Raw genomic sequence first — 17,116 nt, 5'->3', positions numbered from 1 at the left:
TTATGGTTACAAAAAAAAAGTGGAAACTTACACTGAAGAGATGTCTGAAGCTGAGCAGCCACAAGTCCTGTATATTGCAAGATTTACTTGAAAAGTTTTTTTGTCATTTCGTGCAGTAAACTTCCTGTTTCTCCATAACCACACGGGTTAAGAAACACCCAGCAAGCGTTTGTCAGTGTGGAGGTGAAGAAAAAAAATCACAATAACTTTACGATTTCATGTCATATGTAGATGAACCTGCCCACAAGAGGCAAGTAGTGTTTGTTTGATGATGCTTGAGACTACACATTTCTCCTCCATTATATGCTGCATAACAGTGACACAAATTTATGAAATGCAGCTTGACAAGGAAATGCTAGCCTACTCTTAGAGAGGAGTGAAGGCCCACCATCATCACTGTTCCCTCAAAGCACTGGGTTTAAGCAGCGGATAAAACCTTGCAACCAAGAGCATTGTTTTTGGACTGAAAATAGGTAAGTCACAACTTTACAATAGTCTTATATGTAACTTGGATTAAACATGTATCCTAGCAACTGGATTTCCAAATGTAAATTATGCCAAATTGATTGTTTAGATGAACAACAGGCAAGCAAATTGAACATTTTCTTGCCTTCTTTCTCTTTCCTTGTCTTATATCTATGTTCATGATTGAAGTCACTGTATGTTCGAGTGTGACTTTTCTGCAGTAAGGGGGAAAAGAGCACATCCTGCCGTGCTTTGGCTTATAAGCTGTTGCTCAAAGGTGTGAGGTTTATAAGTGATACGGACAAACAACTGACAGAAGTTCTTTTTTAAAAGTTGAAACGTTTGCTTAAACTAAAACTTTGTAATTTAGATTTTGTTTAGAATTATTCATTATAGTACCTAGGCTAGTCTTATTCAGTATTTAATATGGATAAAAAATAAAAAGTTAAAGTATCATAAGTTGATGTATTTATTATATGCAAATCGGCATTGGGTTTGGAGAGCTGTTATGGCATCAACATAAACGTGTGATTTTTCATTTCTATTAATATATTACAATATGTAGCATTACAAGATATTGTAATGCTACATGATAATCAGATCATGTTGACTCTTCTTTCATTCAGGAAGAGATGCTACCTAATGAGTTCCTTTTTGCTGTAATCCATCTTTCAGGTAACATGTTTACATATATGTGAAGCTTTAATTATTGCTCTATCAGCATTTCTTTTATTACCGATCCGAAAATATGTAACAGCTCCCATTACGGAAACATCGTACATGTTACACATGAATAAATCATTCTCGTGGGTGGGATCACATGAAAAATGAAAAAACCTTGGCACGTGAAACAATGGATGAATGTTTAAAGAAATGATTCGTCTAGAAAAATTAAAATGCACTACATTTGAAAAAGTTGAAATGTGCAGTGTCTTAAAAACACTTTATTGGTCAATTATAAGTAAATATTGTTGAGAGTTTACTATATAAAGCTTAGTTTGGTCTTCATGTTATGAGAAAAGTGATATGAATCATAGAAGCATAACTAATGAATCATAAAGTCTGGAAATTATTTATTTATTTTCTCACACTCTGTGCCCAACTACAGCATTTGTCAATAGTCACATATTCGTGGAACAGCAGCCAGCTACTGTACATCTCACTGAGGGGGAAAATGTTACTCTCTCATGTCACATCCGTGCAGATGATGGACTGAAAATTTCCAAATTCCGTGTAGAGTGGTACAGGGAGGATGCTGACAGACAGCTACACGAGGTCAAAAACCTTTCTCAGCTCAGAGGACGGTTGAAAAATAACATTTTCATTAATCAGCAAAGTGCAAACCTTTCACTCTCCATGCTCAAGCTAAATGACACCGGCAAGTACTTCTGCATTTTCTTCTCCTGGATTAATGAGAAAATATTGCAGAATTATGCAAATGGCACAAACCTCATTGTCCAAGAGGAGGTGACTACAGACATCTCCATCCTCAGTACCACAGTTAATACTAGTAGTAATACTAGTAATAATATTGGTAAGTCATGCTTTATCATTTATTAATATTATTAGGAAGTGCTGGATTCAGAAAGTACAGAAAGCGTTAGAGCAGCATCTGATCCTCAAGAATGATCAGAAACATTTGTAAACAATATGGACATCACCTGCCAATCAGCTCTGAGCAATAAATGCCCATCAATTGTTAATTTACTCAAAAAGCTATACTTGAAGTCAGGATGTTTCTCAGGAAGCGTAATTAAGTAGAAATTGGTGTACTGCATCTTTGCACTAGTTGGGTTAAAAAAAACCCACGAGGCCGCTGTCAGACAATCAGCAGTACTTTTACATGTTTGCATTAAGTTAATATCACAAAACCTGATAAGTATGTACATATCTATATGTACTTTGTAACTATATTTTCTGGCCATTTTGGACACTACTTGCACAGCCACTTGAGACATCAATAGTTATTACTACATCCATTATTATTATTATTATTATTATTATTATTATTATTATTATTGTTGTTGTTACTATGCTTTTAATTTTCAGATGCTGATACTGAGAACAATGTCCCAGAAAATGTCCTTCACACAGTCCTTATTTCTCTTCTGTTGTTATTAAAATTTGTGGCAACTGTGTTTATATGGTGTTATACTTTTTTTTCCTATACATCCGTTGTTATTTTTTGTCCTGTTTCACTTAGAAATGTAACATGACATCTTTCTAAAAGTCTCAGTGTGTCTCCTGTTATTCTCCTAACCTAAGTGATTCTTATGACTCAGAAACGCCCACGGATGATTATCACAAAAGGTCGTTTTATGCATAAATATTACAATTCTCTCACATGTCCTCACTTGTAAAAGGGTGTCAACTGTGTGTCAGTGCAGGAAAGTGGCTATAAACAGAGGCATTATTTCTTCTTGAAAAAAGAATGCATTAGTAATAGTAACTTATGGTATAGACCTAGAACTGTTATTTTAATTCACAAGACATCATAGACAGCATGAAGATGCGTCATGATGAAGATGTTTAAGCTATTATGAGGACATGACAGATGGAAGACCCTTTACTTCATAAATATTTGAGTCTGTTTTACATTTTTAATTGCTGTGATGTTTTTGACAGTGTCTTTGAGAAATGCTGATATTGTACCTCTATGTGAGATTACTGACATTGGCAGTAAACCTTATTGATTTTTATATTGTATAATGTATCAAATATGTATTATAATGTAATCAAGAGAAGAGTTTTAAATTAAATAAAATGAATTTAGACTTAATTTGATTTAAAATGATTATATGATCAGATTTTATGCTCACTTTTCTGTTTTTGGTATTTTTATTAAGGACTGCGAATGTAAAATCACCCAGTAAAATACTGAATGGTTGAATATAAGAATCAAATGTCAAATCAAAATATACTAGATACATATTCCAGAGGGAATAGTGCTGTAAAAAGGTGGGACATGAGGATTATTCCATGGATCCTGAGTAGACAGAATATTATGATGAATATTATCCATCAGAACCAAAGATGTGCAATCTAAGGAAGCTTGGTGCATTAAACAATAATAGTGCTCCTGGAAAGAGAGAGAACAAAAGTTAAGTAAGAAAGCAGAAGGATTGTAATGAACATTAAATTCGAAGTGATAAAAATAAAAAAGCACTACAAACAAATGAATGAATATGAGTACTGCTTCAGTTACGTGGTTAGAGGCCTTGTAGATATATCAGAATGTGTGTTTTCCAGTACAATAGAAACTTTTCCAGTACAATAAAAAACCACTTATGAGTCACTGTTGCCACCATCCTTGTTGGCCACTTAAATGGAAAATTACTATGACTAATTGCTGAAACATGCATTAAAATATTGGGGCTTTTTTTTTACTGTTAAGAAGCTTCATTCACTATCAGGTTCATCTTTTGGCATCTCTTTGTACAGACAGCTTGCTACAGTTCAGTTCATCACCCAAATACATTCCAGCCATCAGTGTACCATAAATATGATATTTATCAAAAACATAAACTCTACAAAATACTGTCAAATTACAGATTTTTTTTTTTGTTTATTGATTTAGTAATTTTCCCATTTAGTTAATTCTTCTCTGTTAAGTGTTAATTTTCGAGACTAACACCCTTCCCCACCACCACCATTGGAATGATATTGTGTATATGCAGTAGTTCATAAAAGAATCACTACATAACATTTCAATAACAAATAAATGTATGTGCTTTGCTGTGAATTTTGCATGCTAGATTCATCCTCACGAAGGCGTGAGAACATATGGCAGCAAAACTTAGGTTTGCAAAACTGCATCAGAACAAACCACAAACAATCTGGAGCAATATCTTTTAAACCAATACAAAACAAAGTGGAGGCATTTGGTGATCATTAACAACACCATGATTGGCAAAAAACAAAAACTTGCAGTCTTTGAGACAACAATGAACTCCAGAACGTTCTTGAAACAAATGTGAGACCATCTGTCCAGCAGCTTAAGTTGGGCCAAAATTGGTCATGCAACAGGATAAAGATCCCAAGCACACCAGCAAATCAATATCTGAATGGCTAAAGAACAAAAATATCAATGTGATGGCCACTTGGTGGCTAAGTCAAAGTCCAGGCCCCAACCCCATTGAGATGCTGTGATGGGATCTTAGGAGAGCTGTGCACAAATGAGTGCTCTCAAACATTACTGAACCAAAGAAGAGTATTTCTGCCTCACTGCTCTGGAGTCCCAGTTTCAATTCTGATTTCAGGCTGCTGTCTGTGTGTAGTTTCTGTCCATGCTCTCAATGTGTCCATTTGGATTTTCTCTACGTTCTCGGGTTTTCTCCAGTCAAAAAAAAAATGCAAATGGGTGGATCTACTATGCCAAAATAAAAATAAATAAAAATTAAAAGATAATGTTTCCTAGTGAATATGAATATGTGTGCCATGCAATCTACAGTGTATTCTGGCCTCATGTCCAGTGTCAAATATGTGAAATATGGTACAGTTAGCCTAAGTCACATATACTCTTACATTAGTATGAAGATGAGAGAGCGTATTGTTAATCGTGTGATACTGGATTAGCCAATGATCATATGAGCACCACACCCCAGGCTAAATACAGTACAAAGCAAAAGCTCTCACCAGCAGAGGGGGTAAAAAGTGTTTTTCTAATGAGAGTTTGGAACCCTGAGGAGATTGCAGTTTGGTGTCATGTGATAGGAGGAGTGCAGAGTTTACTTTAAACCTGTCAGTTTGCACCGTGCTGTGCATGGACCGGACAAGGGATCAGCACCGTTTTGGTTTTGTCATGCATGTGAATGAAGTCTCTGTATGAACCCATGCCGGTTCCAAACTTTTTAGAGCGTGTATGGAGTGCGCGGGTTCAAACACGGTCAGATAACCTCGTGATTCGTCTCCGTTGGAGGGGAAAGTTACCTTCGGCTTCGTGTGGGAAGAAAACGGAAACAGAATAAGTGGCATTTCTCAGACGGGGAAGTCACTGAGAACTGACAGCGAGATGCCCCATGTGTCACGTGTCGCGCCTGTGACGCCACCCACATCCGCTTCGCAGCGCGTGAATCTGCCCGGTGTTATGGACGCAGAGGGGAGAGTGGACGAGTCCAGGCTACGGATGTACATATTTAAAAATGGTAATATTAGATCAGTGATGATGTGTCTCAGAATTCACTTTATTAGGAACACCTAACGTGTATCTATTACACTAGGAGTGTAACAGTTTGACACTGTTTCTGCATCTAAATATCCGGATTTGGATTTGGATTCAAACCCGAATTAGGTGTGGTCTAAATAAGAAGGCTTTTTAAAGTAAATATGACGCCCTGCACTCAGCCCCAGATAAACCCAGACGTAGATATGCCTGTCCACCAGACTGTCAGCATGGTCTGTGAATTGTTGCTCTGACAGAAGTGACCTTCATCTGCATCACTCAAAATAGTAATTATTAGTCTCTAGTAAACTAGACCCAACTAGATACATGCACAGTACTGTTTTTAAAATCCCACTTCGGCTGTAAGTTTGTTTTGCCTGCAGTATTTTACAATAAATTTAGTTGGTCCTATTTCTTAAATGTAAACAAACTAGTAGCCTAATTGAAATTACTGTGGCCCTGACCAGGCAGGTATTTAAAGGATGCTGTAAATGCATCGTTCAGTGTTGTCTACAATTAAGGGTCAATCACAAATACAGTGATTTGTGACTAGCAGCAATAAAATCACTGCATGTGTGAACATAGGAGCGCTCATTCACACCTAAGTGGTAATAATTTCTTTCTTCTCTTGTCGGGTCCCAGTCCCAATGCACACTTCTAGTAATTATTCTGGGAAAAGAAAAAAAATACACTACCAGTCAAAAGTTTGGACACACCGTTCAATTCAATGTTTTTTGTTTAGTGATTTATTTTCTACATTATTTATAGATTTCAAAACTGTGAAATAACACACATGGACTTAAGTAATCCATATGTAATGACAACAAAAAAACAGTCAGTTGTTATTTTAAGACACGAAGGTCAGGTGTTCTGGAATAGTTCTTGCAAGAACAGTATTGTCAAGTGCATTTGCAAAACCCATCAAGCACCATGATGAAACTGGCTCACATGAAGACCATCCCAGTAAAGCAAGACCAAAACTGACCTCTGCAGCAGAGGAGAAGTTCATTTAGAGTTACCAGCCTCAGAAATCACCAATTAACAGCACCTCAGATTAGAGCCGTTATGAAGGCTTTACAGAGCATCAGTAGCAGACATATCTCAATATCAACTGTTCAAACGAGATTATTGTGTATTTCGGCCACCTTCAGCATTGTTTTACAATGTAGAAATAAACATCAGGAAAGACCATGGAATTAGAAGATTTTATCCAAACTTTTGACTGGTAGTGTGTGTATTCCAATGTGATTCAAAACACACTGCATGTTCAATCCAAATAAAACAATGTATCAGGCTATATCCTTAATCTTCACTCATTAACATCGTCAACAAATAGCTCTATTATTCCCATCTCTTTGAGATCCAACAATTTGCACCCCTACAAAACCTACCCTAAATTTTGATTTCTCTATCTTCTATGCACTTTGTATCATTTGTATTAATACACACAGTGCTTTATTCATGCAGGCCTAAACTTCTCTTCCAGTACCTGGAAGAATTGAAAGAGTTAGAAGTCTCCCATTACTTGAGAATATTAGGTTGCATCTCAAGAACACATGACAGATGTTTGACCTTTGATTGATGGTGTTTATTTCAGTCAAATCTGTACTAAATTTCTGCCTGCAAAAGAGTGTGCTAGTATGGTTCCTTGGCCCATGCACAAGTGTAGTGCACAACACTTGTCACTTTGGCATATGAACAAAGTAATAGAAAAAAATGTGTGAGCATGCTGACCACAGAATTAGTCATGATAAAGAGAAGAAATCCAGCCTCAGACTGTTCCACCCCTACCAAACGTGCAGATGAGAAATCCCCCCCATTTTGTGAGCTGGTATCAGTAATACTGGTCTTCCTGCCTTTCATTAGCATGAGAATGAAGTGATAGGGGGGTAGATGAGTGTGTGGTGGTTTTTACAGTATGTTTATGTTTGAACTGCTAAACGATCTCACATTGCACTTTATTAAGAAACTCTTGTTTTGCTTTCAGTCTATTCAGAACACTGTATTGGCATTTTGTATTGGTTTTGCCAAAAATCTTATTTCAAGGAACTCACACTGAATGAAAAACATGATTACAGTGCCTCTATTTGGTCTACATGCTTTTCATCTTCAAACACATAATAAGATTCTGTTCCATTAAGACCTTTAAGACAGGGGTTAAAGTCCACATAGAGGATTGCATGTTTTGTTTTTGCTTATACTGAAAAACATTTCCTACTGAGAAATGATATAAAGTGAAATAAAAGTCTCTTTAACGATTCATATTATCAAGCAAAGGTTTATTCAAGAAAATTATCCATGCTGCATGTGCACTTGAACCCAGTATTAACAATATTTTATATATTTTAGTATGTATTCATTAGTCTAGTCCACTTGTGTTAATTTTTCTTGTGTATATTCAATGAATTAAGCTGCTATTTTTATTGCTTTATAAATAGACTTTATTAACACTTTTAAAATGACATATATACTTATTATTATTTTTTTTTTTAATTTATACTAGTTACCATTTTTCACCTCGTCTAATTTCTTACTTCAGTAAGCTCAGTTCTGTACTGTAACATTGTAATCCCTGCAACATTGCTGAAGCCGAAAGATCTAAATTATTTCTAAGACTCAACCTGCACAGTAATTGCACTAGAGGTGTATTAAACCTGCTCAGTGTGTGTGTTTAGGTGGTGTGTCCCCAGAGGAGCGAGGCCTGGTGTGGCGCTTCTTGTTTGGAATGTATCCATGTAGCTCTACGACTCTGGAGCGCACCCTGTTGCTGGAAGAGATGTCAGTACGTTACCATGTTATGAAGATGAAGTGGCAACGTCTTCTTCCTGGAGCTGTTCGTCTGCGCCTTAATGGCACTGATGGTAAACCTCATTTGCCGTTTTGCAGTTATTGTGAGGGACAAACTGATTCTGTGCTTCAAGTTATATTTTTGACTAACTCGATATCCCTTTCAGGTTTAACCATTTTGTTCAGGTTTTCTTTCCTTTCTCTTCATTTTCTCAGCTGAGCTGGTGGCAGCAGTACAGTATTTTGAGCAGAGACAGGAGAGAGAAAGAGAAACACAGCAGTACCAGTACAAGTCGAAAGAGGTGAAGGAAAGGATTTCCTTCCTGGAGCTTCAGGCACAGGTATACCTAACATCCCCTGTAACCAGCCTCTATATTTTTTTCTTTATGTTAACAAGACAGAAAATAAAGACTTTCCTGTGTCTGAAAACCTAAAGGAACGGGTTTATATCTGGCTTTTGTGATCTCTTTGTTAAAAAGCACTGACATTGAAGATTCTTCCAAAAATTCTAATAGAAATATTGACACAATTACAGAAAAATACACAATTTTTAAATCTGCTTATACAGATTAAGCTGTTACTATAGGAATGCTTATTAAAAACTATTAATATAAATCTGTGATTTGTATTATAGCCAGCACTTTTCTCCGAGCTGCAGTTATAAAAGGAGTAATATCAGTTGAGATGAACCCCTAGGCCCTTAAAATGTGACACTCTGTGTCATGACTGCTATATTTTTCTCTATTAAGGAACTGATATCATGGAGCTGCTTTTTTTAACCATATTTTTAGTTATTTAAAGCAAAAACCACCGGAACCACCCATGCGGCTTAGTCGCAGATGTTACAGTATTTCTTACCACATTTACAAGTACCACATTTTCCACAGTGTGAAAAAAAGAACTGATACTCTGTCCAAAAGTAAAACATACAAAATGGTTTTAAACCATTGTGTGCATTGGTTTTAACCAGGAATGTGCACTGGTATTTGAAGTGCTTTTTGAGGTGGCAGTACTAGAATACTAAAAACACTATTTGTTTTGCCCTTTGTCCACAGAATGTAAGTGAGAAAAAGTGAGAAAATATTTTTTTTACTTTAAGCAGTGCTGTAAGTTACAGTAGATTAAAGAACATTTTACTCATGCAGGCAGAAGCAGGCAGTCACATATGAAGCTCACAGGATAAATGGAAGAAAACGTCAGGTCTGATGGTCAAAACAGGGGAGACACTGTATGTGGGGAATTGCTCTGTGATGCTTTTCATTTTAATTGAATACTTTTTGCTACGTTGGTACCCTAACACTGCATTAAACACATTATAATAATTGTTAAACCATTCTGCACAATGTATTTTTTCGTGCATTGGCCTTTGATGATTGCGACTGGAACTGAGTCGCTTTTCCATATTTTCTTCAACCGTGTCCTGTTTGTATCTTTCTTCCTCTTTAGTGACACACGTGAGAGTGCAAAAAATAAGAACACTTTTTCATATTTACTTTTACTCTATTTTCATTTTTAGGTCCTGTTTGAACGGGTGACTTTTGACCTTGAAGAACTTCAAGAGGCCATACGCATCATTGACAAAGATGTCCCAAGAACTGATAGAGGCTTGGCTTATTACACGTATGCTATGTCAATAGTTCATTTTTCTTTTTAAGAATATGTTGTGCCTTGAATATCTTGTTGTAAGTTAATTCTAATGACCCATACCCATGTGAGTGAGTTCACTGGTGATTCTCTCACTGAAAAGGAACAAAGTTACTCTATTTCGTGAACATTGGGGGAAAAAAAGTTTATCAGTCTCCTATACACCTTATATTCCAGAAGCAATGGACATTAGAAGACAAATCATTAGACTAAAGATTAGAAAGATTCTCCACTGCAAGAAAGTCTTCCCAAACATATGAATGACCCAACACACTGCCATGAAAGAGCTTCTAAAAATTGTTTAATTCTAATTATAAACAGAAACAACACAAAAGGCTATTTTATTATAGATAACTCTTAACTATTATAGTGTACGTTTACATTTTGTCAAGTAATAGGATGACATCTAGTGGTGAAATCTATACTTTCTGTGTTTAAATATTAGTTAGAAGGAAGTGGTACCTGGACACGTTTCCTGTACATGCAAACATGAAACCACATGCAAAATAATACACTACACTTGACAAAGCCACTGTAAAAGTAAAATGGTGGGGAAAAAACTGCACAAGAGAGTATAAATTAATAAAAAAAAAAGTTTGCTTATCATCATTAAGGATAAATTTTAATTTAGACAGAATTGTTCTGCATTGCTATGTACAGTCCTACAAGATTATTGAAGATTGTACCATATCTTTGTGTCATATAATATGTTGTATGAGCAGCTAGCAGAGCAAACTGTAAGTGCAGCCACTCAGGAAACACAAAAAAAAGAAAAACAGAAACAAAAGTACAACAAAGAAAGGGTAAGAGAGAGTTAAGGAGTTATAAAGAAAGAGAGAGAATCTAAGGCAAAGGTAAACAGAATTTAAAAATAATTGGAAAAAAAGGTAAAAATATTTCTGATAATATTTATTTATAAGCAAAAACTACCCATGAAAGGTTCTAAGTTTCAGGAGCTTATTCCCCCCCCCCTTTTTTTAGCTTATCTTTCCCCTTTAATAAAGAATTATTATTTTTTTGTTTAACTACACAATTTTTGTGTCTCATTTGTTTGCTATTTCCTAACTCTGCCCCATCTGTGATCAGAACATTTTACATTTACAACATTTGGAAGATATCCAGAGCAACGTTTAGCTCATTTATACAAATGAGGGTTAAGGGCTTTGCTCAAGGGCACATCACAGGCAGCTGAGTCTGGGATTTGAACTCACAGCCTTCTGATCAGTAGTCCTCTGTCTTAAGCTATTGCTTCCCACTTATGTTGCAAAGCCTTGATATCCCAGGTTCATACTCTGCTTAAGGCTTCTTAGTCAAGTGTACTAATCACACACTTCTCCTTCACACTTGCTCATTCACTCATTATCACGCTGGGGTTTCTACTCAGAGATTGGGATGGGGGATGTGGTAGCTGAGTTGCTATTGATTGGAAGGTTGTGAGTTTGCAGCTGTCACTGCTGGGCCCTTGAACAAAGCCCTTAACCCTCAGTTGCTTAGCTGTTTACAAATTGGATAAAATGCAAGTTATTTTGGATCAGCGTTTCTGACAAATCCCGTAAATGTAGGTTGGCTCCATGCCTAACTTTCCTATTACTGTACGTCTACTATATATAGCCAAAAGTATGTGGAAACCTGATTTTCACACCCATGTGTGTATTCTCCTCAAAGTCTTACCATAAAATTGGAAGCACACAGTTGTATAAACATTTACAAACCTGTTTGAATACAATGGCTAAAATTTACAGATTAACAGTCTGATTGTGTTACACTGATGGCTGCTTAGATATACAGATGAACAAATAACCATATGAATATGGTTAGGACCAGCATAGAGGTTCATACTCACCCCAACATTTATTCACATGGACAAATCCGGATATAAAAAATGGTTGTATCCAGTTGCTGAATATCAGTTTCTGATAACCACTCATTATTTTTTTATCATAGTTACTTCCTCTGATACGTACTACTGCAAACTTTCTTTGTTAAGCACTGCTCCAAACTAATTATTATCATAGTAACGTGTGTGTTTAATTTTTTTTTTAATAGGGATGAAGGCCTGGGTAATCTCCTGGTGCTGAGAGATATCCTGATCACTTATGCTGCTTTCCACCCAGGCAAGAACCTCTAAAACACCAGCCCTGCTTTTAATTTGTCATTTTCATTTTAAGTAGACTTTTTTTAATGCTTATGAATATGAACATGTTTCTTTCCCTCTTTCCCGCTTTCTCTCAGAGGTCAGTTATGCCCAGGGTATGAATGATCTGTGCAGTCGGTTTCTGGAGGTTCTAGACTCAGAGGTGGACACATACTGGAGCTTTTGCTGTTACATGGAAAAATTTTCACGAGACTTCTGTGCCGACGGCCTGCATCGCAAAATTGGTGAGTTTCCTTAAGGTACCTCAATTCTTATAGCATGATATGATATTTGTTTGTATAAAGTGTATGAAATCATATCAACTATTTGAAATATTTATTATTATTTGTATCAAATGTCCACAGAATGCTTAGTTCCTATTGGTCAGAAAATGCTGATTAATTTTCAGCAGTTCTGATATATAACTTAAACACTGACTTTTAATGTGTTAATATGGTGACATTTTCTTTACTGAGACATGTATTTAGCATTTTTGGAAGGAGTTTTCTCTTGTAAGACCAATAAAACACATTGTGAGTTGCTGTTATAGGAAAATAATCAACTTTATAGTGGTAACAGTAACCATGATTCATGTTGGGCTACATGACACCATCCTATTATTGATCATTTTTCTATAACAGACCACCCAAAGGGGCTTTATGCCTTGCTTATAAAATAATGAAATAATTAAATTAGAATACTTCTTTTTATCAGAATTAGAGGCAGCTCTGCTAAAGGAGTTGGACCCTCACCTTCATGCTCATCTCGTAATAGACAATACGGACAGACTGACATTCTGTCACAGGTATACATATCAGCTTTTCCCCTTTTCTGTCTTTTGGCTTATTCTGTTTTTCTAGCACTTTCTTAACAAGCATGTGTAGTCACACTTTATTATCCTAACCTGGATTGCTCTCAGTTTATGTCCTTTCTCTTAAAAGTGCTCCCCATCGCTGTGGTTGTGTTTTTGAGCAGGTGGCTGCTGCTGGGTTTCCAGCGTGAGTTCGAACACAGCGATGCTCTCCGGCTGTTTGAGATTCTCAGCTGTGATCACCTGGAGCTCATTTCCCAGCAGGTGGATCGGGCACTCTATCAGGAGAGACTGGCCTACAAACACAGCCTTGGTAAGAGTTCTCAAGTTTTTCATTTTGGTGGTTTTGATTCAAGAATGCCTAACATACTGTAAATTGTGCACATAGAAGTTGAGCTCCTTACCTATGTGCCTACAAGGTGAGTGACGAGGTGCTCAATGTGCATAATATTATATATAAACAGTTACAGTGAGAAAATGAGTGCAGCCAAATTTGCCAATAATAAGATTTAATTAACTTTTGCTTTATGTTTAAATAAATTATAGGAAATCTGGTCCCAGATTTAAAAAAAAAAAATATTTATTGTATACACTACAAAGTGTACAAAGCAGTGAAATTGTGGTTAAATGTTAGTAAATAATAATATATTCCTTGAAAAACTAATGGTTTGTTCCACATGGAATTTTCTTTATTCTATTTGTTCACTCTAAGAACCTATAATTTTCTAAGGACCATTAATTTTCTGGGTAATTTCTCTAGGATTATACATAAAAATGTAAAAATATCTGTATATGCTATCCTGCATAATGCTGTACAATCCTTGCAGACGATGAACCGGTAACAGAGCCGCAATCTATTAACAGAGAGTTCACATTTGAACTCTTCCTCTGTGCCACCATTCTGCTGGAGAACAGAGATTCACTGCTCAGCTGCAGAAATGAGGTCCAGCTCCTGCAGTTCACAAACAGGTTGCTATTCTTTTCTTTGTGACGTGTGACATCTGACAAATAAAGCTTGAATCTTGATTTATATAAAATGAGGCAGGCAAATAATCGTCTAAGAGCACTCCATATAATTCATGTTTGATAATGTCCCATCTATTCAAAGCAACCAGTCTGATGCGACAAACTCATCCAAGTCATTTTTATTTCTTTTTAATTCCTGTTTATTTTGAACTTCCAAGCAGGAACAAACTTTATAACTTTATATAAAAACACAGTATGGTCAACAACATTCAGTCACATGCTTGCTGCATAAATAATATTGATATGACGACTTAATCTCCTCATCAGGAAGCAAGGACATAATAGAAGCATATATAACAATAGTAGAAGCATTCTTAATATTTATAAAAATATAAATACAGTGAATAATTATTCAACAACACTTCAGTATCCTCATTTATACATTATGTATTATGGCTCTAATCAGCTATTTGGGTAATATAATATGTTCGTCATTCTGTGCTCTGATAAGGTTAATTAATGAAATTAGAATGATAACTCCATTAAATAGCTTTCTATTCTTAAAATAACTCAACTGCTGTGATTGGTCCTAGCTCATATGGCGAATGGGTGCAGTTAAAACTGCATTAAGGGCATGTGGGGGTGATCATGTACTCATAACTGGGACCCATTATGAACTTACTGACCTCTTGGGTACATGTAAATAAGGACTTCAGCTGCTAATTTTTGGACTGGTGGATTGTATATAATATTATTATTATTATTATTATTATTAATAATAATAATATTGTTGTTGTTGTTATTATTATTATTAATAATAATAATCATCATCATAATCATCATCATAATGCTGTGCAGCATATTATTTGAATGACCATACTTTTAACATGTGAGACTTACTTTTTAGTTAGCATTGTGTTGTTTTATGTAGCTCTGTGTTTTGTGTGGCAACATGGTCCTGGAGGAACGTTGTTTCATTTCACTGTGTACTGCTTCAGCTATACATGATCAAAATGAAAATAAAAAGCTTCTTGGCTTGACTTGACATGACTTACATTTTCCTGTCTGTGTCCAGCCTGCAGGGTACTCTGGATTTAAATAGCAGCTTGAAGAAAGCTGAGGAGCTTTTCTACAACTATTGTAAGCGTTCAGCCAGGGATTGCCTGAGTGAGCGCTACCAGAGACACACGAGCAAAGAGGAGCCTTTTCTGTACCTGCTGCGCAACCTGTTCTCCTGAGCTAAAGGAGGACTATCTGGATATTTCTGGACAAGTCTATTTCAAATGACTGATAATTGAATGGTTGTTTGTTTTGTTGTGTTTTGTCATATTCTGGGCCGTTCTGGGGAAGGACACAAAATGTTCGCATGGCTTTAGACTAAATAATGCTGCTTAAGTAAGTGAATAATTTATAGAGATGATGATCATTCAATCTTCTGTAGCTTAAGGAATATTGAACAGGTCTTTTTCTTGTTGAAAATGTGTATTATGTATTAGTCTGATAAAGTCTGTGGCCTCTAGTCCCTGTTCTGGTTAGTCTACACAGTAAAATCCCTAGAATGAAATGAAACACATACAGTTAATTTAACACTTGATTTTAATTGTGATTATAGCAGAGCTTTGTGTTCAGTATGCTCTAACACATTACACATTAGGGCACAAAACACAAAACAGAAAGAAAGAAAAATTGTTGTTACAAATATTTCATTATTAAGATTTCAGATATGGGCAGTGTTTATCTAAATAATGGCCTTGTTAAATAATTAGCTATTTAAAGTAATCAGTGAAATCCAGTTAAGATAGAGCATTTTATCCAGCATTCAGCATCTGTTATTAAAAAATATATAAATGTCGGTTTTTAGATAGGGAACTGGATGAAATCACACTAACTAACCTGTTTGGATGAACGTTTTATGTTTATTTATTTACTTATTTATTTATTTATTACTAAAACAGTACCGTGTTGAATATAAATTTTAATCATGAATTCGATTGATTGAAGAAAAGTCATTTTTAAAAATCCTTCTTCAGGATTATGTCCAAGTAATGTTGAGGGTTACACATTTTGTTTCCTTTTCCATTAATATCGTATACTGCTTATATTGGGTATTTAAGAAAAAATAGAGGTCTGTGTTACTATTAAAAAATCAACTGAGATGTGACTGGTTAATAGAACATCCGTTGCTAAATATAAAATGTATTCTATTTGGTTTCTGATCATTTTTGAAAAATGTATGCTGTACAGATATATATAATGGTTTAAACCAGACCCCTGTGACTATATTAGAGTTTGGTATTGAAAATCTATAGCTGCTTGACTTTTAAGTCAGATTAGGTCAGTATGCAATAATAGAAACACACATTTGTACAGAGTTGATGTTGTGCTCAGTAGAAACCTATGTGTAAGTTGACCAGTGCACTGCTCCTTCTAGAAAAGCCTCTGTGACGAATCACAGTCAATAGTTAGCAATGCTCAAGTGTCAGGGGGTCTGAAATGGACGCCCCACTGGGACTTTCTCTTATTTTGGAAGGTGTGTCCTGCTGACACAAACTACAGCCCAACTTGACCTCAAGAAAATTGGAATACATTCGTAAATGTTTAATTAACATTCTCATTTTTTCAAACCGGTTTCCACACATAGAGTACTGTACACAAAGGGTCTTTGTGTGGATGTGCTGGCGATGTGAGGGAATGGGGAGTGTCATTTGTGTTTTATTTTAAGATTACTGTGACATTCAAGTAACCTTGTGAGTCAGGTGAGTCACTGAATCATTGAGTCTTCATAGTGTAAACTGCTCTGCTTTTTCTGTACTGAAATGAATAAAGTGAATATAATATCCATTTTTTTTTATATGTGGTCCTCTTCCATTTTTTCATAATTTTCAGTTTTTTAGTTTCAGTGGTTCTGAGCTTATCAGTTCTGAGCAAACCCTTATCTAGCCTTCTGCAGCCAAGCAAGTCAACTATGCTGAATAATACCTTAATGCTTAAAATAAGACTTTTAAAATGTTATAATATGACATCCGTACACATTATTAGAACACTGAATGAGATAGATCTGGTCAAAAAGCATTCAAAAAAACGTCGCATTAGTACTAGCAGTGGATTGTGCAGTGTGAGTGTGTTGCAGACAGTTGGCCTGAGGTAC

At 35.8% G+C, this 17,116-nt stretch overlaps 1 protein-coding gene and 1 long non-coding RNA gene across 3 annotated transcripts; both read left to right on the top strand.

The window, feature by feature from the left end:
• The first annotated feature begins 227 nt into the window (after nucleotides 1–227).
• On the top strand, nucleotides 228–3,514 carry LOC131367877 (uncharacterized). Its single transcript, XR_009206971.1, has 4 exons — nucleotides 228–473; nucleotides 1,092–1,140; nucleotides 1,574–1,999; nucleotides 2,515–3,514. It is a non-coding gene; the product is annotated as an uncharacterized LOC131367877 (long non-coding RNA).
• Nucleotides 3,515–5,150: 1,636 nt separating this feature from the next.
• Nucleotides 5,151–16,802, top strand: si:dkey-238d18.4 (TBC1 domain family member 15). 2 transcript variants are annotated; one of them, XM_058413929.1, is made up of 10 exons: nucleotides 5,151–5,609; nucleotides 8,302–8,487; nucleotides 8,630–8,754; nucleotides 9,930–10,033; nucleotides 12,104–12,171; nucleotides 12,290–12,436; nucleotides 12,906–12,996; nucleotides 13,167–13,315; nucleotides 13,830–13,971; nucleotides 15,044–16,802. In XM_058413929.1, exons 1-10 carry the CDS (start codon nucleotides 5,477–5,479, stop codon nucleotides 15,204–15,206), a joined length of 1,308 nt encoding a protein of 435 aa, XP_058269912.1. In that variant the 5' UTR covers nucleotides 5,151–5,476; the 3' UTR covers nucleotides 15,207–16,802. The 2 variants fall into 2 exon arrangements, with proteins under 2 accessions (XP_058269912.1, XP_058269911.1); XM_058413928.1 differs by having other exon boundaries at nucleotides 8,600–8,754.
• The last annotated feature ends 314 nt before the right edge of the window (nucleotides 16,803–17,116 follow it).

This window comes from Hemibagrus wyckioides, linkage group LG17, assembly GCF_019097595.1.
Source record: "Hemibagrus wyckioides isolate EC202008001 linkage group LG17, SWU_Hwy_1.0, whole genome shotgun sequence".
Classification (NCBI taxonomy): Eukaryota; Metazoa; Chordata; class Actinopteri; order Siluriformes; family Bagridae; genus Hemibagrus; species Hemibagrus wyckioides.
Note: the sequence above shows the minus strand (reverse complement) of the source record. Positions and strands in the feature narration are given on the sequence as shown.